This window comes from Dermacentor silvarum, chromosome 11 (assembly GCF_013339745.2).
Source record: "Dermacentor silvarum isolate Dsil-2018 chromosome 11, BIME_Dsil_1.4, whole genome shotgun sequence".
NCBI lineage: Eukaryota > Metazoa > Arthropoda > Arachnida > Ixodida > Ixodidae > Dermacentor > Dermacentor silvarum.
Window position 1 is genome coordinate 18132469 of NC_051164.1, and position 25226 is coordinate 18157694.

The 25226-nt window shown below is 46.7% G+C and overlaps 1 protein-coding gene across 1 annotated transcript in view; it reads left to right on the forward strand.

Annotated features, from left to right (window-relative positions):
- The first annotated feature begins 223 nt into the window (after window positions 1-223).
- Window positions 224-25226, forward strand: part of LOC119433303 (apolipophorins-like) — a 45190-nt gene continuing 20187 nt past the window's right edge. Inside the window, exons 1-8 of the mRNA XM_037700446.2 lie at window positions 224-501; window positions 14423-14464; window positions 15004-15164; window positions 19828-20076; window positions 21472-21618; window positions 22812-23007; window positions 24005-24245; window positions 24911-25076. Of these exons, the coding sequence (XP_037556374.1) occupies window positions 456-501; window positions 14423-14464; window positions 15004-15164; window positions 19828-20076; window positions 21472-21618; window positions 22812-23007; window positions 24005-24245; window positions 24911-25076 (1248 nt within the window). The 5' untranslated portion in view covers window positions 224-455. The remainder of the gene's footprint in view (window positions 502-14422; window positions 14465-15003; window positions 15165-19827; window positions 20077-21471; window positions 21619-22811; window positions 23008-24004; window positions 24246-24910; window positions 25077-25226) is intronic.

Sequence of the window (25226 nt, forward strand, 5' to 3'; positions counted from 1 at the left end):
ACTTACGCCTTTATCTCGAATTTCTTTGATCCGAGCCATCATCTCGGCTAGCTCTTCGCCCCTCCTACTGGAAACCCTCAACGGCGCAACTCCCACCCACGTGAGCAGAACCAAGTCGTTCTTGTGGTATCGCCCAAGACTGGCCGTCCCCTCCTCAACCTATCTCCTTCTCTCGGCCGAGAGTGGGTGAAGGCGGCGTGCCCGGTGGACGGCATATAAGGTCCCGTTTTGGCGTCAGCGCAGAGCATACGCGAACTGTTGTGGCATCGCCACCGTCGCGTCTCACCAACACCCTCTTATTTTTTTTCTCTCGTAACCTGCACTATCATCCCTTCACGAAGAGGAGAACCGCGGACCAAGCGCCTAGGAACTGTGGGTGTCGTCAGGGGGGACTTCGCTCTTGTGTTGTTCGGGACTCACGGATGTGACCGTGGCCTGGAGGCAACAGTTTCGCCATGAAGCCCGTCATCGTACTGCTCTGCGCCGCTGCTGCGCTAGCAGGTAGGAGGCCCTTGCGATACCCTCAGGACCGGCTACGTGTTCGAGCCACTCGGTTCCGGTGAAGGAACGCTCACCTCCTGCGGTCGGGAATTACATTTGTGATAGCTATTGTTGCACGCGCGAAAACGCGCTATACATCGGAAAATGCCGGATCGAATTCAAAATCTATCATGCGTTGTCCGCTCAAGTAAGAGTGACAAGTTGTCATAATTATAAAATCTGCCCTTCAATGAACTGAAAGGTGCGCATGCCATTTTTCAAAGTGCGCCGTAACTGTTAAAATGTATATTTGATTTGGTAACTTTCCTGCCTTATAACGTTCGAGATGAGAGAAAACTTGATTAACTTTCACTGGCTCGATCAGCTCTACATATATATATGCAATGATATCAAAGCTGCCGGGAAAGACGACGGACAGAAGTTTAGATATCTGGAACGACATGCAACATGACGATTCCTTAAACATAATGCACATCTTTTTTCAAGTTAATTATTCGAAAATCTGCGTATTAGGTTAATCCAACAAATTTAAGCGCTGCTTTACGAGCGTTGCGATGGACATTAACTGCTTGTGCAACTGGCCGCGACTTTTTTATGAATCTCAGGTGCATATATTTTTAAAGCAACTTAGTGGTACTATTTCCGCTTTTACACATATTCCCGTATTCAGCATACAAATAATATAGCATTCCGAACGGACGGCTGACTGACGCAAACGCCATTCATTTATGTGTCGTCTATAGTACAAGATTACATACTCATCTAAAGAGAACTTCTATCATAAATAATCTCTTTATATGCTGAGTCCAAAGATAAAGCGATTGCGCGCTTACGTTACATTACGACACCCAAGCTTTAGGTGCAGTTTATCACTATATTATCAGCATTTTATATGCCGATAATGTATATTTGTTTGTATGTACTGTACTTTTGTGGGCTCTGAGAATTTATATTAAGTTCCGTTCTTGCATAGCCGGCTATTCATAGAACAAGTAAATTAAAACAAATATGTAGCTCACTCTCAACCGTCAATGAATCGGTAACACCTCGGTATAAAAGAAACCGTTTAAAGAAGAATTGGTCTCTTTTCAGCTTGATACACTGCACGAACGAACAGTAAGCACAACTTAGACTTATTTAATCGACTGGCAGTGCAGAGATATGCGGCCACGCTTCATAAGTCGCGTAACGCAGTGAATAAGCTTTACAGCGAGCATATGCGAGCTGCAATGGCTGTAGTTAAGTACGATTACCGTGGGCGGACATCGTCTGATAAAGCATTAAAGCTGTCGTGCACAGCCGTCTTCACACGTCCAGCTAAAACGTGTGAGCCTATGTCGCTTTACTCTGCATTAGCAGTCGATGTCCTTTAGCGCGTACATGCTTTCATATATACTGTCTTTTGTATTATCGAAGTTTAATCTTCTTTCATAGAAAACACACACTTAAAAGCCCCTTGCAAGTGGTTTTGCAGGCATGCGTGGTTGGTAGCCGTATACTCCACAAGAGTTAAGAAATGAAGTACTTTGGAGACCGCTCGAATCTGGGCACAATTATCGGTTAAACCATGGTGCACCACTCGGTGCGCTCACTAAGTGACAACCGTTTGCAAAAGGACAAATTACCTCCCAGTGTCATTTCCAAAAGTTCAGCGCAAGCGTTCTACGCTGGACCCAGTGCGGATACTAAACAGCGGCTAACATCGGGTGTCCCCACTTCCCGTTGGCCGCAGTATGGTAGCCTTTCCACGATGAGCAGTGACCGCGCTACATCGGCACTGCGCAGCTGCATTATGGAGTTCTTAGGCAACGCGTCTCTCAGCCGTGGACTCCAGAGGCGCGACTATCGCGGCCACTGCGCATGCGCACTTTCATTTCGCTTCCTCCTTGGAGAATGGAGGTAGGAAATTAACTAGAAGAGAGCGGCACGGGCTGGCGGCAAGCTTTGTCAAGCGAACTCTACGGGAATTCATTCCCTTCGCTTTTTCTCCCTCGCACTATCGTCCGAACACGTGACCCCTGAGACTGGCCGTATTGGCCCGAAAGGTTGGGTAGTTCCCGCGCTGCAGACCTGCTGTGCCTGCAGAGCGTGAGCACTAAAACCTATCGCGCGCTCTGACGGGACGGTCACGCGTTGGTCCGATACTTTTGGCTTCAACCGCGTTGCGCAATGCTCTCTCCTAGTTCTTCCTTCCTCCATAGCTAAAAACGCACGCCACGACATGCCGAAGTGCATGTAACGCACACAACAAGACATTAGCGCAAAAAGCACGCGCAATGTCATCGCCTTATATAGGACTAGTAAAGCAACTGCACAACAACATTTCATAGCATGTGTTGTTCCGCTACATTAGGAAAACAAAATAAATTGTAAAAGGCAAGACGTAAGTCGCAAGCGTGTAGCCAGGTGGTCAGTGTGTTGATTACATGTCATGAAGTAGTGAAATGCACAACCTTATGGGTGTTGAGCAAGCGTTATCCGTAAGCTAAGCACTCGGAGAGAGCACGTGTTTGAAAACGCGAGTCAGTGCAAACTCTAAGGAGCATAATCGCACAATCTACAGGCATTCACAAGCAAAAGAGGAATAAACCGCACGGAACAGCTTAGTCTGTGGACCCGTTGCTGTCAACGCCAGAATCACGCAGCTATTGTTGGCGAAATATTGGCGTCTCGAAGTCTTTTGGTTTCATCCACTAACGTCATAGCTCCGATTTCAGTATATATATATATATATATATATATATATATATATATATATATATATATATACGCACGTTCCCTCTTGACAGCGCGCTTAGAGAGATCGACAACGATGCACTTAAAAAAAAGGCTCGAGGCCTATCCGGGGCTGTGGGTAACGGTGCAAGGTTTGGCTTATTGTAGAAGTTTCTCACGCAAAACTCCATTGCAAGTGTGTGACGTAATCACATGGGTGGAACCATGGAGTTCTCGAAGCGCGTACATACTCAGGCCAGTACTTTTCCTGGTATGCCAGGAACAGACACTGTCTCGACGCACGTCATCTGTATACTTACTATACTTACTTACTCTCTCGAACCTTAGATAATGTATACGGTCTCTTTTACATGTTTATATAAACAACTTTAAATATGTCTACTGAGCTCGTACCGACATAGTGAAACGAACCGATGGGAATGGTCATTGACCATGCTCATGGAGTACGCCTGATAGACATAGTCCTATATGCGCCCGTTTTCAGTTGAAGCTTCAGTATTGCTGCGCTCGCAAAGACTAATATCGCGTAGGTTTGCGTTATAGCCACATTCAAATAATAGTCAAATCCCCAGCTGGCAACCAAAAAGTTCCGAGTATTTCCTTGCGCCTAGGTGACCCTCCTAACATTGAGGCGTTAAATGCAGGGTTTTTTGTAAGCACAACACCACGAATGTGTCGTAGACGTGTCCACCAGCAACCACAGTATTGTGTATTGTGTACAGTATTGTGTACAGTATTGTGTACAGTATTGTGTACAGTATTGTGTACAGTATTGTGTGGCCTCTAGACTCCAGAAATTGCGCTTTCATCTGGTTAAAGAGAGTCTGCAACACCTCTCACCGAATTAGGTGATTGCTTGCGTTCAGGTTTGCAGCACGAACTTCATATGCGCGCACACACAGAGAAAAATAAACGAGTCGACTGGACCAGCGCTCGCCCACTCCACTTGTTTCTTTCTCTCTGTGTGTGTGTATCAAGGGTTCACGCTGCAAACATGAATGCAATCTCCAGCAGCCGACTAGACCGTCTCACCGCATTGATTAGGCGATTGCTTTTCCCTTCGTTTTCACCACTCGGTTTCACTTGTTTCTCTCCTTCGAATGTGTTTGTCAAGTCCCGATGCATCTGATGTAACGCTCGAGATAATCGTGTGGCCACGGGTGTCCGTTCTTGGATATCACTTTTCGTTGATCGATTGGTCCGGCTCCACTCAAACACTCAGGCGCAACAATCAGAGCTTGTTTTCATATTTGAGCAGCGTGTGACGTTTCATATTTGAGCAGCTCGATACATCGCGACAGACCGAGACAATGACACAGCCTAGGAGCGGCGCCTGTTTAAGTATAAGATGATGTCAAATAAAAGTGAGCAAAGCTAAAACAGTCCAGATTTATTTGATAAACTTTTAAAAACGCGAACAAGGAGACTAGGCATAAGAGGAAGGTCAAGCACAGCACAGGCGCTACTTTCAACTTCCTTCCTATATGTGACTTCCCTTTTGGGCCTTGGCTCTTGTTTTCGCTTTAAAAAGTATATCAAGTATGAGCCAACTAGGCCCACAGAAAGTTCTTCTAAGTAGAGTTTCAACTAAGTAAAGGTGGCACCTTTAGTAAGTCATTGGGAGTTTGGCGTTCGTTGATTACTTGATTCGAAAGCGAGAACAAGAGAAGGACGGCGTTTAATATATAGACGACAGCCAAGGTGCAACAAACTGTTATTGAAATTTGTTTCATGTTAACGCTCGTATGTGTCTGTCCTGCCATCTGGCTCTCTATTCTTATATATCGTTATGAAATGCATATAAGGATAGGTTTGTGCCTATAGGTGGCGTCGACTACTCTTCTGAGGAGTAGTTTTCTAAAAAATATAGGTAGGACGTTAGGCAAAATAATACCAAGAGATTAGTGGCGCAATCTACCACCCCGTTTCAAGGGGACGCTCAAAGCATCCATCCATCCTGAGACATGATAATTGTCCCCATAACGATTATAACGGAAAGGAAAAAAAAACACACAAAGTGACATCAATTCTAAAATTTGCGTAAACAGCATATTAATCTTAATAAAATATAAATCTTCTTGGTCTAGTTATCACGCTTCAAAAATGCCAAATGCACATGCTATTATTGCCCGAAATATGTAGTAAGAAGGAAGAAATAGTTACGAATATTATTGTAGTGCATATTTTCTAAGCCCTCTTAAATTGCTGATTACGGTAGTTCTACAATATATAGGCGAACGTTTCGATAAAGGAACTTGTCTTCGCAGCGGCTACAGAGATCATGGCTACAGAGATGCGGCGATTTATAGACACAGAGATGCATGTATATATACAGAGATACGTGCAGATATATACTGACTACAGAAATGTAGAGATACTGGCAAAGCGATCTCTCTCATTCGACTACCATCGACAATTTCAAGTCTGCGTCTTTGTGGAACCTTCTGTCTTGTTTTAATTATACCGATTGCAGTTTGATAATTAGTCAGTGAACAGCGAAAGCCTTTCAAGCGGTCGCATGCTGACACCAATCAGCTGGAGCGAGGCGCAACAGTAGTTGCACGTCGATCGGCGGCGTCCAGGCATCGGGGTCCCCGAGCGTTGACCTTCGCGTCCGGCTGCGCTTTCTCCCGGGCCTGCTGCGTAGTGTGGTTGTCAGCAGCAGCACTTTGTGACGGCGTAGTGTTTCAAAACAGTCGCAACGCCTTTGGGCCCGCTCCGACACGTCTCACTTTCGCCCGCCGCCAACTCTCGCGTTTCGCAGTCGCGGCGAAGTGGAAGAGCAGCCGCCGTGGGTGTCGCTTTCGCGTTTAGTTTCGCGTTTCTGCACTTTAGATTAGCGCCGGCGCGTGCGTGCCTCGGCTTATGCTGTCTCGGTCGCCGATTGACCGCGCCCGAGAAAAACCAGCGTAAACCATTCGCGGCCTTTCGAAAGATTCTCGATCTTGACCTTTTGGAACATTCCCAATGTGAAGGTATACATACATGCTCCATACAACGAAAACGGCGCATCACACCAAGAAAAAGACAAGGCGAAAGGAAAGGGCGCACACTGTCTTTTCACACACCGTCTTTTGACACACCTGGCCTTTCCCTGGTGTGTCGCGTCGTTTTCGTCTTATGAAGCATGTGCCCAACAACAACTTTTGTGAAGGTACAGTCGGCAGATTCTTTAACAGTACCGGTTGAGCAGTCGAATGGCCTGCCGGTGAACACCTTATAACGGCGCAAAGCGACGCAATCAGCAAGAGACCAGCGAGAGATCAACAAGTTCCTGCTGATCTGGTTGCTTCACTCGCGCAGAATCTGCTCACCGGCCGGCTAGTCGACGATCACACGCTACTGTCGGTAGAATCGGCTGACTGTACAGGCGACGTATAAAGATTTGTCGCCAGCGCACACGCAAAAGCGCTATCGATTTTTTTTTTCTTTCCTGAAGCGCGCGAGATCAGATCAGGCAATACCTTTCTCGTGACCACGTCAACACAAAAAAGGGCTACTTATTAACGCGATAGCGTTTAGGGCCCCGTGTCTCAGAAAATCCGGCGTCGACAACCGGCGTGTGATCGCGGGTGGCGAAGAAAATAATCCAACCACATCGACCGCGCAGGCCCTCCACGTGGTGCAAGGTTTTGGTGAACAAAAATTTTCACGGTGAAATCCGTCAGAAAAATTGTAAAGTACGACTTTACCATTCGGTGTCGGATTCGGCAACGTATTGTTTACCAATCGGCGTCGAATTGTAATTTGAATGCACGAGAAACTCCAATTCTGCTACGAGGAAACTCAAACATTTCTTCCAGACCTGCGTGCGTCGGGGAAATAACAAACAATTAATAAAATGATAATAAAACGGTGCTAGCGCCTTCACATTTTAATATCAGACCACTTACATTGCGCCTGGAAAAACGTCTTTTCAGCAATGCATTTCAGTTTAAAAGTGAAGCCGACTTTAAGGGGATCGGTTTAAGCTTGGTCTTTGTAAGCTGGCTTTCCCACGTTCAGTGTTGCAGTGAATTAAGCCTACTTGCCGTATGCTCACGATGCGATGCGAACGGGTCGTGATAACGCTATCGCGTTCTACTCTTAAAGGCGAAGCTTAAGCGTCCTCCGAGTTTTTAAACATTATTATTACTATCCGTAAAAGCGAAAATCCCCATGTTATGCCCAGTTATTTTTCTCTAAAGATTCTTTTCGTGGGCAGGCTTATTTTACACTGAGGTAGCAGCCAGCAGTGAGCACTGAGGTTCGCTACGCGTATGTTTCAATTCGTCGCAGTGTAGTGCCCTATACGGCCGTGCACTCATTGGCACTCATTGGCAGTCTCATTGCAGTCCCTCATTGGCAGTCTCAGCACAACACTATTACCCATGCTTGACTTCCCAGCGGTTTTATTATTGCTAGTGAGCGTATATTCCACGGTGCTTGTGCTATGCGCTAAACTATATTCTAAATATCTTATGCAGCAGCATAGCGAACTATAAACTGGGACCCGGGATAATGCGACGAATATTCCAATCGAATAGAAATGAAGGCTGGATGAATTGTTGTCGATTGAACTACAGCGGGTGCTGAAAGTACAAAGGACCCGGGCAGAGTGAACAAACAAGTGCGTGTTCAGTCTGCCTCTGGCAGTCTTTTCTTGCACGTTGTGGTCGAAACAATTATTTCATTCCAATGCTCTTTCTTTCTGAGCATTGTGCCACTTATGCTGCCCTGTAATACCTTCTTTAATGGAACCGAAAATAATAAAGGCATCCGAGGCCAGAGAAAGCATTGGGGAAAATATTTGTTATGTTTAATCTAATTGTGTGAATTATAAGGTAAAGGAAAGTGGACGGAAAGGTAACTTGCCGCAGGCGGGAGCCGAAGACGGTACCTCCGCATTACGCGTGCGCAGCTTTAAAGATTAAGCTACCGGGCTGGCCCTCCTCCCGTCCACTTCGCGTATGGGGACAAGATTAGCCACGGGAGTGTTAGCCAGCGCCACTAACTGACATGATTATGTTCTGATTATGAGGCACGCCGTAGTGGAGGGTTCCGGATTAATTTTTAGCGCCTGGCGTGCACTACAACGCAAGCACACGGGCGTTTTTGCATTTCGCCTCCATCGAAATGCGGCCGCCGCGGCCGGGATTCGATCCCGCGACCTCATGCTCAGCAGCACAACGCCTTAGCTGACTGAGCCACCGCGGCGGGTCTTTAGAATATTCCCTTAACTGCCGGTCTGTCACGTAATACGTGAGCTTGGAAGTAGGCAACTAACAGGCCAATAAACGCTCGTACGCTCCCTGACGTCATCAAGACTCCAGTCTCGTCCTGTGTTTTCTTCGCCTGTGTCCACGTTATTTTTCGCGCTGTACAGCTACATCATCAAGTCATACAAACTCGCCCACCCCTTCCGCACTTCTATGCATCAAAAATGCCAGTGTTCACAATCTCAATGTGAAACAAAAGCAAACTCTTGCCGCAGAGCCTATAGGAAATCGATAGCGATCTGTAGAAATTGATAGGAAAATCGATAGGAAAGCCGATAGGACGTTGAAAATGTAAGGAGAAGAGAACAAACGACGGGAATGGCTCAGTGTTCGCACGGAAGTCCGACGTCTGCATGCGTTGGCTATGGCGCAAGACCAACCGTCTCTCGCATGGCCATCCTTAACTGCCTAACTGTTCTCCACTTGAGATTTGGCTGAGCCCTTCGTGACAACAAAATGCCAGTCTCGCTGCACGCTTCTCATTGGTCCAGCTCGCGGTCACGTGGTTGCGTCCTCTCAGCACGTGGAAACGGTGCTGCTTTCCCGAGAAGCATGCGCCACCTAATCTCGGGCCCGTCTGCCATCTAATCTCCCTTTCTCCTATTTGGAGGGTCGCCCAATCACATCCGCGCCAGCGTTTCGCTTATCAGGGCTGTGCGCTTGCAAGGTTCTTATCTCTCGCGCCACGCGTGTGGCAGCGATTCGCCTGTTGGGTGGCCGATTCCGTGCGTGCGCGGTTCATTACGTCACTAGACGTAAGGAGACTTGTAATGCCTAAGCTATCCCTTGACAACTGTTGTCACGTGGGGCGTAGCGGGATTTTCCAAGCTGCTACGTGTGGCGTTTTTCTTGCGTTCACTCTCTTTTGTAATCACGAAGAGAGAAATCAAGATTTAATTTCACTTTCAAGTCTGTAGCTTGGACTTGAGAATGACACGTCCATGCGTTCCATTTCGAATGCATCGCTTCGAAGCGTCAAAGCGTGTCGCGTTAAGCAGAACATCCCTGTCCGTAAAAGCGAAACTACGTCACGTAGAGAGGCGATAACAGAATCGTTTGCTAGAATCACACTTTACGGCGCAGCCCAATCGAGGGACAACACAGTCCGCGTACGGAATTTAACTGGGCTGTAGTGACTGTAAAGTTGTATTTTGGTGATTTTGTATACATGTTCAAGATACCAGAATTAAGCAACAGGAAACGCCATGACTTCGTCATGATCGCCACACAACAGAGCGACTACGTAAGAAGGCCTTACTTCTAAAGAATTTGGCGAACGCGACCCCCCCCCCCCCCCAAAAAAAAAAAAAAGAAGAACGCTTGCCATGCACCAGCAGAAAATATTAAAGCTTGTTTCCAATCAAAACGGCGCTTTTACAAACACATTTCTCTTCAGATGAACTCATCCGTTCGGAATGCGAAGTTCCAGTTAGATACGCAGCCTGCTGCATCTGTGACTGGCCATCTCTTAAGTATTCTACGGCAGCTATACTTAGCACAGCAAAACGAGAAAGTAAAGTGACACAAAATTCGTCACAAAGTATGCTTACCCATAATTTAAAAGGTTTGTATAAGAGCACTCTGAAACTTGGAGAACATCAGACAGCTGAACAATGCGGAGACATTTCAGGAATTATGTATCACAATAAGTAAAAATACCGTCTTCGACGGTATTTTAGTATTGCGTTCGATATTAACTAGCTGAAAAAAATGAAGGTCACAAAGAACACTGGGATGGCTTGCCGCAAAAAATGGCGCGCAGACGACAGCGAATCAGAGGCCCAGTTTTCACGCACAAGTTCTTACGCTTAAGTGTTCGTATACGCAAGACGTAGCCAATCGGGATGCTAGACATTATTAGAGAAAGCAGCGGCCCAACAGCGAACCAAAAGCTTTGTGATTTCGGCCCCATCTCGTTGTTTTATAACAATGAAAACTTAGCTTCACCTTAGCGCAGGTGTAGCATTCTTATAAAGTGTAGTTTTTAAAACGTACACTGTTTGAGCTCGTAATGAATCAAAGTTTATTACGTGTATAATCTACCGTAGGAAGTGCTGCTCATAGTTTTGCTTATAGCTCTCCAAAAAATCCTATATGCACTGGACTTATTCAAACCAGCCGAGAGTAAAGGGCCCTTATCGTCCTCGGCATTTTGTGAGTCTACTTTCAGCAGTTAAGCCACGCAGCCATTCCGCTACCATTCGCTCAATACACTGCACCCCTGGGGAAAGCTCGCAAACGAAATGCACTGCAGTGTCTCTGGACAACTATGCGAAATTTCGCATGGCCATATTTCTTGCATAGTTGACAGTAACGTACGCTCCAGAAAATCAACGCCCTAAAGCACACAGAAAACGAGTACGTCAGGAGGGGCGCCAACTTTCAACTGAGGCTAACTCTCGTGTTCATTTCCCATTTATACTTTGCTGCTGTTAGTATTTACTTCTCTTTTTTTTTTCCTTGCAACGGTTAAGTTCATAACAATCACCTTAAGGTTGGCTGCTTAATGTGTTCGTCTGTTCTGAGCAATCTCAATTGAAAGTTGACGCTCGCCCAACCACATGTGTTCCTTGTCCGCGTTTCTGTTACGCCGTCGATTTCCCGAAGTATGCATCAGCAAAACGACGTGGCGTTAAACTGTAGTTGGCTATCTGCAGAGTTGAACATATTGGGCGCGCCGATTAACAGACAGCTCAAAGAAGAAGCTCTCCACGGTTGCCCGTCCTCTTTGAGGTGTCTGCTTCCGCGCCAAACACTGTTCGACTCTTAACCTCGCCTACTAACTGTTACAAAGATTCTGTCTTCTTTGGATCGCACACGTTCGCTACACCGGTTTCCAATGTTGCGTCGATGAAAACCGCGAGCGACTTCTCCCGCGCAGAAAAAGCCGTCCCAACAGCGCGTGCACGTTCTGTCCAAGCTCGGCGGCACTCAGAATCTGCACGCGCCAACAAAAACACTCCAGAGGAGCAGCGCGTGGCAGATTGCTGGCCTCGTTCGCGGGTCAGAACGACTGGGCGACTCCGAACACGAAGCCACGATAATCTTCGGTGCTAAAGGTCACCCAGGGTCGCGGTCGTCATCAGCGAACAACAAAAGATGTCCACGAGAGCGACGACGAAGGAGGCCCCCTGCTTGTGGTCAACAGTCGCTTATCGACGGCGCCAGCTTGCGCTTTGCTAAGGGAACAAAACTCGAGAGACGAAGAAGACGAGAAGGCTGGGGGCGCCGAGTCCACTCGGCGCTAAAAACGTCACTAACAACGCTCGGAGTGGTCACCAGAGAATACCGAAATGTTATCATTGCTGGTGACACCTCTTTAATAATTTCTACGGAGAGAGTGGACGGAATGTGCCAACAGCGGGAAATAAGTGCGCGAAAACCGACAAAAAAGAACTAAGAGAAACTTCATGGCGGCCCCATAATTCTGTATACCGTATTTTCCGCGCTCTCCGCGCCTATGCGCTTCACCCGATTATTTTCTACGCAGTTCTATCGGGTGGCAATATTGCAATTTTTATGCAGTTGCTGGCAGATAAGGCTGAAGTATTTTAAGAAAGCGCGGACTCAGCACACCCTATCACTAACTGCGCATTACATAATTGCCTAATGCAATAACACGCTGTGGTTGAACTAAATAGCATGGAATACTGTTACACCGAGGTTTTAATCAATTTCACAGCGGTTCAGGCGATACCGCTTCCCTTGTTTAGGAGCACAAGTTATACCGTTAGTGATATATTTTCCACCTTCATGGCTAACAAGGTGGAGAGAGATGCCCAACTGCAAAAAAAAGAAAAAAAGAACGTGCACCGGCTATTAATACGGGGCGAGACGTTGCGACGTACAACTTTTTTCCAAAGATCAACCGATGCGCTTTTCAGTCACACGTAGTTCATGCTGTGCCATTGAACTCGCTAACAAGAAGTACAAATGCCTCTGTTGAGACAAGTACCGTCAGTTACCAGCCGACGACAGCAACTGATAACCATGGCACATGAACGAAGCGACGATACCGGAAGAATGACGTCTCAACTGTTGATTTTCAGTGGGAAATCAGTTGACCTTCGTAGACAATAGGCACACGATATCTGTACCCTAGTGACGCTCTGTTCTCTTCCGTCCTTCAGCGCGGGGATTAAAAAAGACTGGAGTTCCGCTAGATGGTGTTTTCCTACGAGGAAGATACCTCAAGAGTTCCTACCTAAATAAGTGAAAATTGAGAAATCATTTTTCTTAGCGCATATTGCACCAAATTAGACGGCGTTTGCTGCATTTAAAAGAAGATAAAGTCTTACGACTTTCGAACGCAGATTTTTCATTTAGGTCATCAACTTTTGTTGTCAGAAATGGTTGAATATTGCAAAATTTTCAACAAAATGGACCACCAAGTTTACAAACTTTGTAATTTAGCAGTAAAGACTGCTGTCACAATTGAGGCAACGGCTGCCATTGACATCTAAAGCGGATGAAACTGACATAAGAAACACCGCTCTCAGGTGTAACAATAATCATCAGCATCATCAACATAAGCCTATATTTATGTCCACTGCAGGACATAAGTAATAACAATAGCATGTGAGTGCAACTTCTGCGTAATGTTCGCAAAAATTGAAACAGTTTCAGATCAGGTTCATGAGTCAAAATTGTCCACTAGGAAAGTGGCTTTGGTACTGAGTTGCGAATTTGTAAACTCTGTGCTTCTATGATTTTTTTGTTTTTTTTTTAGTTTATGAACGTACGGCCATTTTCGTAAAGCGTTTGATGCCCTAAAAATGCTCTGCTTTATACAGGCGTTATAATCCAGCTTGGCACCTCAAAGGCAGGAAAAATATATATTCAAATCAGTTGTGCAGTTGTCCAGTAAGGGCATTTCTGCGTTTCACGTATATTTGAACAGGAGGAGGAGGGAAATCGCATTTGGCTTCGAGCTACAGCTTCCCTTGCGAAAAGCTAACCCGACCAATTTCCAGAAAACATTGAGTGAGTCACAAGCTGCTTACGGTAGTATATCGGGTATATATGGTGTCTGTTTTTCTCAAGCAACGTGTTCAGTTATCGCGAGGAGCTCCGATTTCGCAAGGGATGGGAAGATAACTAAACATAGGGCGTGTGAAAAATTCCGGATTTGCGCCAAGTTGCTAAAAAAGGCTATTCAGCGCAAGACTTTCTAGGGAGCGATTTTCTATGACTAACGCCTGAGCCACTTTACAAAATAGGTTGAAAGAGTTAGAAAGACGCGCTTGTTCTACAACGAAGATATTTGGTGCACGGTGCTGTGCTGCAAATCGGGCATTAGTTTTGTCGGCCATGAATACGGGACATATTGTCGTAGACAACAAACTCTTAATTTATTTGTTTCGTGTTTATCTTGATTATTGCTTTCGTTCGAACACCGCTTTTAGCAAGAGCTTGATACCTTGTGATAAGAACACCTTGCAATCGTTCTCGTGTGCGCAAGGGCTTTTAGTGTGTAGTTCTACGAAGTTAACGCATTTTGCACAAGTTAGCCTGCTACGCTCACTTCACTTTTTGCGTATCGTTAATAATTTTGTGAGTCAGAGTTCTGCCTGAAGCTTTTTAGCCATATTGTTGTTTCAAATGCTACTGCGCAATACCGCTTGTTTCGTGTCTGTGTTGTGAGAAAGCCGGTTCTAATGCATGCCTTTGCACTGGCTCCCCAAAACAGCAACAACAAAATTCATAAATCCTACCGAATTTTGTCCTTTCTTTCTCTTCTTTTTTTTTTCTTCTGCTTACCACAATTTGAAACATGGCCCCTTTACACTGCTTCTCTGCAGCAAAACCTAATTTTTCTTGCGTATTTAATCTTGTGCACATTGTAGTTCTCATAAATCCGCATGGCATCTTTGTGAACGACAGATAATTCAAACAAGAACACTTTTTTTTTTCTTCTCTCTTTTTAGGTCCTGTCGAACGCAGCAAAACCTGCTCGAGGCATTGCACGGGTAAGGAGCCTCTCCTGGCCTCTTCAACAACATTTCGGCACAACAATGTTTCGTATAAATTTTCTGAACCACTGTGCTACGGGCTGAAACATTTTTGAGATTGTTTAAATCGTTTTTTTTTTTTTCATTTCGAAACTAACTTTACAAGAGGAAGTGAAATGAGCAGAAAAGGGGCTTTCCCGTCACCCAAGTCGCTAGCTGCTACTCCAAGCTTTATGTTCAATTTTGTAATAACCGCGAAACATAAAAATAATTGAATAGCTAACATACTTTGTTGTTTACGCCTAATGTCCGATAGTGTGAAAGAAACTAGTCTAACCACTAGCAAAACAAAGTTTGTGGTTTATGATAAAAAAAATGTTTTCATCCACCTCAATACAGCACAACGCTACTAAGGCAACCTTTCTCAGAAAAAAAATTGATTAATGACCAATTTCTTTGTCATGAACCTTCCGCCACCTCGCGAGCTTCCGTAGTACTAATTTGGTGTATTCAGTTCCCAGTTTGCTTATATTGTCTGCAATCTTTCAAAACCGCAGAGAGCCGCAAGTTTTCCTACCAACCGAGCACGACCTACGTCTACGACTATGCGTCGACAACTGAAACCGCAGTGCAAGGCACGACCTCTCAAAAGGTGGCCGTCCACATAAACTGCCAAGTCGAAATTGAACCCTTGGGATCGTGCGACTTCTTGCTTCAGGTGAGCGACATTTGGAGCCACGCTGAACTTTAGTAGTAGAACGCGGCCTGCGTTCACATAAAAAAAAATTGCTCATGCTAGAGCTATTCGTAGCAGAAGACGTCGACCAGTTGCCACGTTAAACATATTATTAGCAAAAGCAAGATGGCGCTGCTGGCTTGTTGCCGATGTTCATGCTCAATTTTGGTTGAAGCGCGAGAGCCAAGCAGGTTAAGCAGTGACAAGCGCGGTAAAAACACGAAAGTGACAGGGCAAGCAGTGGCCGCCACTTTCTCGTTTTTAGCCTACTTCTATCTTTTGTTGCTCTTCAAACTGAATTCAGCAGTAATGAAGGCGGCACACGGCTTCCACAAGCGATAAGCTTTCGTGAATTCGACATCAGCGGCGCTATAACGCAAAATGATTCCAAACTGTTCGCATTCCAATTTCAGCAAGCAGCCTCCACGATTGGTCAAAATATTTTCGGGTCGCTCCCAACTTCGCCAGTCTGTCACGCGACGTCACGAAAACCGTGATAGCTCCCCATCTGATATAGCGTGTTTACACTGATTATACATGATTAAACCGCACAAAGGAAAATAATTATTCCTGACTCGATGCCTCTTCACCATTAGCCCTCTGCTATTGGTCCAATGTTTGCTGGCTACGCCCACTTCGCCTGTCTGTCACGTGACCTCACAAAACCGCGAAAACTCCCCCTGTCAGAGGGACGTGTACGGGAAAAAAATGCATTAATATGCCGAACAAAACTGAAAATTTTTCTGAATAGCCACAGACTGCCCAGTTCCGAAAGGAATCGAAGATATCTGCCCGCCGATCACTCAGGCCCTCGCTACTCGCACCTGCCGGTGAGCATGTATTTATTTGCGCATGATAGCCTTTTTGCGTGGCAGTAAAACGTGATCGAACCCTTGCGGCATGCATACGACATCGCTCTGCCAACAGTTCCTTGCTGAGGATCCGTTTTAGCGGCATTCTTATCCCTCCGTTGCACGCCGCCGCGATTTTCGACCCGCTACCGCAAACTAAGTAAGGCGAAGCGGACCAATCGGAAAAGCCGGCACCACCCTCTTCAAGCGGTTATCTATTTTAACTGCGCTGGCTCGGCCCCATCGAAACTCTCTCCACTAGAGCGTGCTCCTCGCCTCTTGTCAGCTAATTAGATAAGAAAGACCGCTGAGTGTAGGCAATGTTATTGGTTTTAAAAGCGAACAAAGGTGACCTCCTATAAACGAGGAGTGTTTGATTGGGTTGTTCAGACAACGCTGCGGGTCACCGCCCGATGCTTGCGTCGGTGGTTACGTAAATCTGACGTCAGCAGTTTGGAATCAAAACAGTTCGGAATCATTTTACGCTATAGCGCCCCAGGGCCCGCATTTACAAGAAGCACTTACGATAAAATAGCTCGTAAGAGAAAATTTCAGCCAAAATTGATACAGATCAGCGAAAGTTTCTGGCCAATCGCAAAGAACGCTTACGAATGAAAATCTTTCTGGTTTCTTCCAAATTGGTCAAGCGTTGGAAAAAACAACGCCTCAACAAACATCTACGTGCCCGCATAACACTTCTGGCGGAGCAAGCGCAACAACATGCCGACAAATTAGCGAACAACGAGTGGACTACGTTCTGCGGGTCCCTCTCGGGGACCTTGGGTACGGCTAGCACGTGGCGCATCCTTCGTGGGATGCTTGACCCGGGTAGCACACGCACGGAAAACAACAAACGACTCCAAATCATATCGGACAGTTTTCCAGGCACAGAAGCGGACCTAATAGACAAACTGAAAGAACGATACATAGGACCATCACTAAACACAGACGCCCCAAACGAATCCCGACCATACCTTGGGATAGCCAATCCCGAATTAGATGAACCTTTCACATATGCAGAGGTCGTTGAGGCAGCTCAAGCAGCCACCAAAAATTCGGCTCCTGGCCCCGACGCCATCACGAACGCGATGCTTCGGAACCTGGACGCTAGAGCCCTGACTAAAATCACAGAGCTGTTCAATAGCGAGAGCTGGCTCAGGGGCCAATTGCCTCCGGAATGGAAACACACTAAGATTATCACGATCCCCAAACCTAAAAAGACGCCCACAATAGACGCTCTGAGGCCTATTTCCCTCACGTCCTTCCTGGGTAAACTTTACGAACGAGTAGTGCAAATAAGACTACAACGGTACCTAGATGAAATAACATGGTTCCCAAACACCATGATAGGGTTCCGGGCGGGGCTATCCTGTCAAGACGCATTCCTACTGATCAGAAGTGACATCCAACATCGCCCGCGGAGAGGAAAGACTAGTGCTCGCTCTAGACCTCAAGGACGCATTTGATAACGTTTCTCACAAAACAATATTGGAGGAACTCGAAATGACGGGATGCGGAGAACGCACGTACAACTACGTGCAGGCTTTCCTCGCCAACCGCACTGCCACTATAGGCATCGGCCAAATCACTTCCCAAAAGTTCAAGATGCCCAGTAGAGGAACACCCCAGGGGGCAATAATCTCACCTTTGCTGTTCAATATAGCGATGTGTCGTCTAGCACGACAGTTGGACCAAATCCCTGACTTGGGTTACACGCTGTACGCAGACGACATAACGCTGTGGGCAGGCAGCAAGGGGCCCTCTGGGACACAAAGAACACGTACTACAACAAGCAGCCGAGGCAGTAGAGAAATTCTCGAGGAGCAGTGGCCTCAAATGTGCTCCCGAAAAATCGCAGGTCATTCGGGTACACTCGAGGGGTTACATATCCAACGGACCAGTCAACATCGTCGTGGAAGGACACGCAGTCCAAGAAGTCACAACGATGCAGGTCCTGGGTTTCTGGCTCCAAAGTAGCGGGAAAGCGTCCCACACCATCAAAAGCTCAAAACTACCACGAATAACATCGCACAAATGATCCGCCGCCTAACTTATCGCAACGCGGGCATGAAAGAACACGACACGTTAAGGCTCGTCCAAGCACTAGTGATAAGCCGAGTCACGTACGGCCTGCCCTACCACCTCCTTAGTCACGAGGAGGAGAGGCAGATCGACATCATAATAAGATCAGCATATAAAGCGGCCCTCGGACTACCCAAGGGGACGTCTACAGAGCGCCTACTAGCCTTAGGGGTATACAACACGTTCGAAGAGCTAAAACACGCCACACTTATCTCTCAGAGGGAACGCCTGAGCTACACTCACGCCGGGCGGGCCCTACTGACAAGGGCACGCATTCCCCCCCACCCACAGTGCATCAGCGAACAAGTAGTACCACTACCAACCTCAACACGAGCTCAAATAACAGTGGCCCCCATACCCAAAAACATGCACCCGGAATACAACTAAAGCACGACGCAAAGCGCGCACACAACATATTAGAACAAGGTATGAAAATAATCCGACTAGCAACACAATATACACTGACGCAGCCGCGTATCCGAGCGCACACCCTAAAGACAGCGAAGCACAAACAAACAAGAGGTACGCAGTGGCAATCGTCGACACGAAAGCCCAGGAACAATTTACAGCATCCGTCAGGGCAGGGACTACGGCGGCTGCCGAAATTTTCGCCGTGGTAATGGCCCTCACTCACGCGGAACGCTCGCAAAAGAGCGCCACCATAATCACAGACTCACAAGAAGTGTGTCGCATGCTTCTCAGGGGTCACGTGACCAAAACAAGTCACTCGATAATACCGACAAAATTCGCCCATCATCACCTGATCGTATGGTGTCCAGGCCACACGGGACTGGATGGTAACGAACTGGCCGATTCGATAGCCCGAGGCATTATTAACCGGGCGGAATCGACTGGGACGGGAAGCCACCGCAATAACCCCAACCCAACGAATGCCCGAGAGATTCTCGCTCATCAGCGTACAACCAGAAAGAAATACCCTCCCCCTCACGCACAACTCAGTGGAGAGGAAGCCGCCAGCTGGCGCAAAATTCAGACCGCGGTATACCCCCACCTTAAATTACAGAATGCCATGTTCCCCACTCGCTACAGGGTCGACTGTCCGTGGTGCGGCGGCATACCAACACTACAACACATTACATGGGATTTTGAATCACACCCGTTTGATAAAACAGGCCACACAATGGAGCAATGGGAGGCACAGCTAACCAGCTCAGACCTGATGGGACAACAGTCCTTCATAGAACAGGTCAAGCCGAGGCTAGTGGGGCCCCGGACTAAAGGGGCTCCGATCATTCCACCAAAATGCTTTTGATCAATAAACGTTTTCTTCTTCTTCTTTTCTTCTTCCCTGATATTTCGGCTAAGCCAAACACGCGCTAATTTCCAAGAGCTTTGTGCTCCTGGGAACAGCTGTTTATACATTTCACAGACCACAATTTTTAGCACTCTGTCTCGACTGTCTATCTTTCGGAAGTCACTCTAGTCATAATAAATATGTGATTATAGATACGCAAACGTAATCCCATATCGATCACGTAGTTGCGCGAGGAACATCTTAATGATTGCCTACTAGGAAGCCCAAATAGTCAAGATGGTGTACTGTATCACATTTAGTTTTATTGCGTCCAATGAACCGCTTCGCGAAAACTTCGTTTCATATGTAGGTTGACTGCAACGTGCGCGTCGTATCTGCAGAGTTTTGGCCGGGTTTTTTATGATGACGCCACTCAATGCCATGGACTCTGGCGCAGATCCGGGGCACCACCCTGGAGGAGGAAGACCCCTCGCGCCCAGGACAGCGGAGGCCCTCGCCGAACCTGGCCGAGCTGAGGGACGCCCTGGAGCGGCAGCCGCTTCGCTTCTCGTACCAGGACGGGCGCGTGGACAATCTGTGCCCCGGACAGGGCGAGACGCCGCGGGCTCTGAACATCAAGAAGGCCATCCTGTCCTTGCTCCAGAACAGCATGAAGGAGCTGGAAGTGAGCGAAGACGTGAACGAGGTGAGCGCCATACCAGGGAGAGAAGGCGACAGGGCCAACTGCCCTAGTCAAAACGTTGGCTACAGCGACTTTCCTTGTCTTAAAACCACTGTTGATAATCTAGGCCCGTGCATCTCATAAACCCTGCCGCGATTCCGTGGCTCTGTACAACGAAAATGCAAGATGGCACGTCGCGCGGGTCTCCTCTTCTGTAGACGGCCTGTCGTATAATTATCCTAAAGTCATTCGATGAAAGCCTGTGATCTTGGCGTGACTGACAGTCGCCGAATAAGTGCTTTAATATTTCTTCTTTGCCACATGTGTCCGCCACTCTAATCATGGATGAATAGACATTAGTAAAAAAAGACGCCTTCTCGCCGACGACAGAGCATTACTCGAGTTGTGTAAGACCGGGTAAAAGTTGCTATTTCATATCTGGGTTCCGCGGTGTGTGAAGTCGTTTCAAGCCTATATTTTCAGGCAAGATTTGTTTTTATTATTTTTTTTTTTGGGGGGGGGGGGGGAGGAGTGAGGGTTCATCTTTTTGTTCTTTTTTTTTCTTTTCTTTTTTGCAGAAAGCAGGTTCTTTAGAGTAGATATGCGAGTGCCGTTGCGCGCATTTAAAACAAAGTAACTAGGCCAGGCACATAGTTTTTGAAGAAAAACAAAAGAAATTTCTGACGAAAGTTCACGTTCACTGTTTCTTGTTTCTCTACCATGATTGGACAGCAGCTGTTCTTACGAACTATCCTTGCTTAGGAGTGGTTTGGGCAGTCCAGCTGCGCTAAACCATAGATGACCAGATCTTGAGAAACAATTTCCTTTTCAGCCAGTAATTGTGCCCATTAGGTAACTATTGTTACCGATGTCAACATAATTGTCAACAAATGTGGTTTTTAGAAGTGCTTTATTAATTTTAAGACCACAGACAAAAACCTTAGCTGTACAGTCTTATAGAGTGAGTAAACAGTGTTAGGTAAATGAAACACAGAAGTAATAATCCACAAAATTATTACCATTACATGTTTTCTTGCGCTTCTGATACTACAGGGACTATTCAAATGACAGAATTGTCTTAGACATCTAAGAATCCAAGTCTTCAAGATTTAAGATTCGAAAAACCATAGCCTAAACACTAACACTGCTTATCACACTGTATCGGTGACTAAACTCGCATATTTTGTTTCAGCACGCAATGCGGCCCAGCTCAATAATGCTGAAAGCACCGTAGTGTGGCATATAGGAAAGCGTGATTAGAAGTACAGCGTGGGCACAACGCGGACCTTACAGAGGAAATCAACGCTGTTCAACCTATACACTGTTGTTCCCGCGCTGTATGTAAAAGTGTACATCATCACGGAGCCCGACCTTGCACGCTATTGGTTCCAACCGAACCTTCTTTTTCCTTTCATCCAGCTCGACATCGCTGGAAGGTGTCCCACGATCTACGAGACGCTTCCGAAAGGCTGGTCCTCGATGAGCGTACGCCGGATCAAGGACCTCTCTCAGTGCAAGGACCGTGAGAGCGCCGTCACCGCTTTGCAGGCTTCGTCAGTGGATGACGTAAGGACGTCGCTTTTGGCGCCTTCTCGCGTGAGCTCGCAAAGACTTCGGGTGTTGATTGTGGAGTAGTGTTCAGCTACCAGTCTCTGCAGTGAGGTTACCGTCAGTAACTTTACTTAGGGCAGTTTTACACAGTAAACACTGACCACCAGGAGCACACACGTTTGGGCTAGTTCAAGCTGAGACGCGATGGTCAAGCCGAGACGCGAACTTAATATTATTATTAGGTTGGCATGTATAAAACAATCACAAAAAGTCTCAGTTTCGCCCCAAAGGCGAAGCATCGATTGCGATAGAAAATTAGCAGAGAGACATACGAAGTAAGAATAGTACTTTTATCCTTACTTTTATCCTTATTATCAAGGGTGCCTCGCGCGCGGCGCAAGACGGCGCAATTCCTGCCCGCTTTCCTTCCTTTCGAGCGGGTGAAATTGAGCCGCGATCGTCGGCTCCCCTCGCACGCTTTCACTCGCACATACAGCGTAGGGCTCGTGGCGACGGTGTTATCGCCCTTCGGACTTTACACGTAACCTCACGGCGACGGCAACGACGACGACGGCGATGGCAGAAGTTCGCCTAGAGTTTCCATATAATTGCTATCGCACTAAAAAGAGAAGGAGAGATAGCTGGCAACTGCCACTAGGAGGGGCACAACGCCTGCCGTTTCAAGCATATAAAAATAGAAAAGGAATCGTGAGTGACGAGGCATGGGCATGGTGAGTGAAAAAGGAGAGAATAAAATAAAAAGTTAAAGAGCAACACAGCACTAAAGCATGCACGTGTGTCACGCACTCATCGGACGGCATCGAGCGTTGTGCAAGTGATCCACAAGCACAACACCAGAGTGAAAAAGCCAGGCTAGAGGATAGGGAGTCTAGATTTGACTCCTTCAAAAGTGAAAGAATGGCTCTGCGTGCTTTATCACGTTTGGACGCACGACCGGAGGGAAGTATGTGGTCATCCATTGTAGGCACGCGGTAAGCCAAGTGACAGCAAGCAACAGACAGCCCGGTCGAGAGGCTGGTATACGTTACAGCAATAATATGTTAAGATGTTAATGGAGGAATACCCAACTTTTATTTCTGACGATGCCTAGACTCCTTTTATATCTTATAACAGGACGCAGTATATACAGCTGTTACAGAAGCAGTGGCCTACATACCTGCCTAACAGACTGCCGCGCTCTCCCGCAGAACCTGAGGTCGGCGCCCGTGGTCAAGGGTCGTCAGGAGTGCAAGCAGGTCTTCCAGAATGGCCTCGTCGACAGCGTCGAGTGCAAGGAGTCGCACGTGGTGCGCCCGTTCTCCAAGAGCGAGAACGGCGCTCGCACTGACGTCACGCAGAGGCTCAACCTGCGCAGCCAGCGGAGGGCGCCAGCACGCCGGACAGGTGAGCCTGTACTTCAGCTTAGCCCAGTTGGTGCGACATACTTCAAACTTAACCAGCGCAAATAAACAAGGACACATAATTGCACCCTGTGTATACGTTATGTTATGTTATATGTCATATATGATTGCGTCCTGTCCTGTGTATATGTGTTACTTTCGTTGCGAGCGAATAGCGTTGACTACATACAGTGCTGCAAAGCAAGATAACCGAAGAGAGTAGCCAATCCGAACGTTCAACCGCCGTAACATTGATTGCGAGACACTAACGAAACAATCAACAAAATATCGAGACGGAACAAAAAAAAATAATATAGCTAAGTGAAAAAACAAAATCGCGCTAAAAACCGGGCGGTACACTGTGAAGAGTGCGCAAATTTTCCTTGATCTAGCCATAGGCTTTGTTGTGAACGCATTGCGTGGCTTGCTGTGTGTTTCCTTGTCAAATTGCAACGTAAATATTGTTATGTTATTTACATCGCAGAGCTAACTTATGCCTGCTTTATCTACTATCGCATTTAAACGTAGAGTTCAACGAAGAGTTCTCACGCTATGATATAACATGGAAGCCAAGTTACGCTGCATAGTTAATACTAAGCACACAAAAAGTAAAACACGGAGACAAAATATGATGCGCGAACTAACAACTTTTTATTCGCTACCTACAGACAAGCTATATATACGCCCACAAAAAAACAATAAAAGCGGAAGTATAGACGCGCATGCTGCTTTACAATGAGTGTCGCTTAATGTTTTGTTTATCCCGTTTTAGCAGTGAGATTTGCTCGTCACTTAGTGCTAAGGATAAGTGCTTATGCACGTGTCAAATGCACCGCAGAAGTACACCGAACATAAAGCCTCAGTTTCAATGTTCAGGAACCAACTACCCTAAACACAACCGCTTAGTGTGATATAAATCTGATCAAGGTAGCTTGCAGTCAACTTGAGAATTTGCTTACCTGCAAGTATTAACGTGTTCTTTCGAACGTGTTCTAATGCAGCGTACAGTTCAGAAACCGAGACTGACCTTCTCTTCGACCACGACTACGAGGTCGAGGAGTCTTCTAGTTCACTGCAACGTGCCGAGAATGCACTGCGAGCCATCGCCCAGTCAGCAGGGGAGGCCGTCAAGTCCTCTTCGCCCGGTCTGTTCACCGAACTTGTGTTCAGCCTGCGCAAACTGAGCACCGCCGACCTGGAGATCCTGTTCCGCCAAGCCGAAAGCATCTCACCCAAGGCCAAGTAAGTCCTAGCGCAGCATTACCTATGCACAACGACGAGGACCTAAAAGTGTTGTGATAGAAATTCAAGCAGCACAAACCAAGTCTGATAACACTTTTTTAGTCAGTATGTATTTTTTTTTTCAATTTCGTCGACTGGAATTGCTGCATGATACGGCGTCGCATATTGTATCGCATTGGCCTTGTATTTATACAAGTCTAATGAGATCGTGACTATATTACAGATCATTGTGAACGAACAGTAGTGCAGAAATGGATGTAGTAGCTTTAGAATTGTCAAGCAATAACAGTCTGACCATAATACGAGTAAGACACGAAAACATGAAAAATAAAGGGCGTCGGTAAGCTTCGCTGGCGCTTTTTTTTTTTTTTGTGTACTCTGTTTTAGGGACTGTGAGTGTAAAGCTAAACCTGTTGTAATGCGTGGAGCTTGCAAACCGACGACCACTTTTTAGGTAAAATAGTCATAAATTTAGCGCCAAAAATACGATCACAGAGAGGGAAGGACATACACACAGAACGATCAGGAACCTCACCCGTCCTGTTTTTATGTCCTCCCCTCTATGTGATCGTGTTTTGGGGCTAAAATCTTTATTATTTGGCATGCACCAACAAGCCCAACAGCACGTACAACTAGAGTACACTTTTTGGGTATCTCCTTTCCAGGAAATTTTTTGTGGACTCCCTGCCAGCTGCCGGCAGCCCTGCCGCCATTCGCATGATGACCGACTCCATGATCTCAGGACAGGTCGCCGGAATCGACGCCGACATTTGGCTCACATCTCTGGCTTTCGTGTCGAAGCCCACGTCGGAAATGATCGAGCACGCTCTGGTGAGTATGCCTTGCACGATCGTCGAGTTGTTTAGTTCTAGAATGCGACAATTCTGCCCGAAATGTCCGCAAAAATCGTTGCTGTAGTACAAAGTGTTTGAGCTTTTTTGAATTATAACGAGATGCGTCCACTTGCAGACTGTGTGTTTC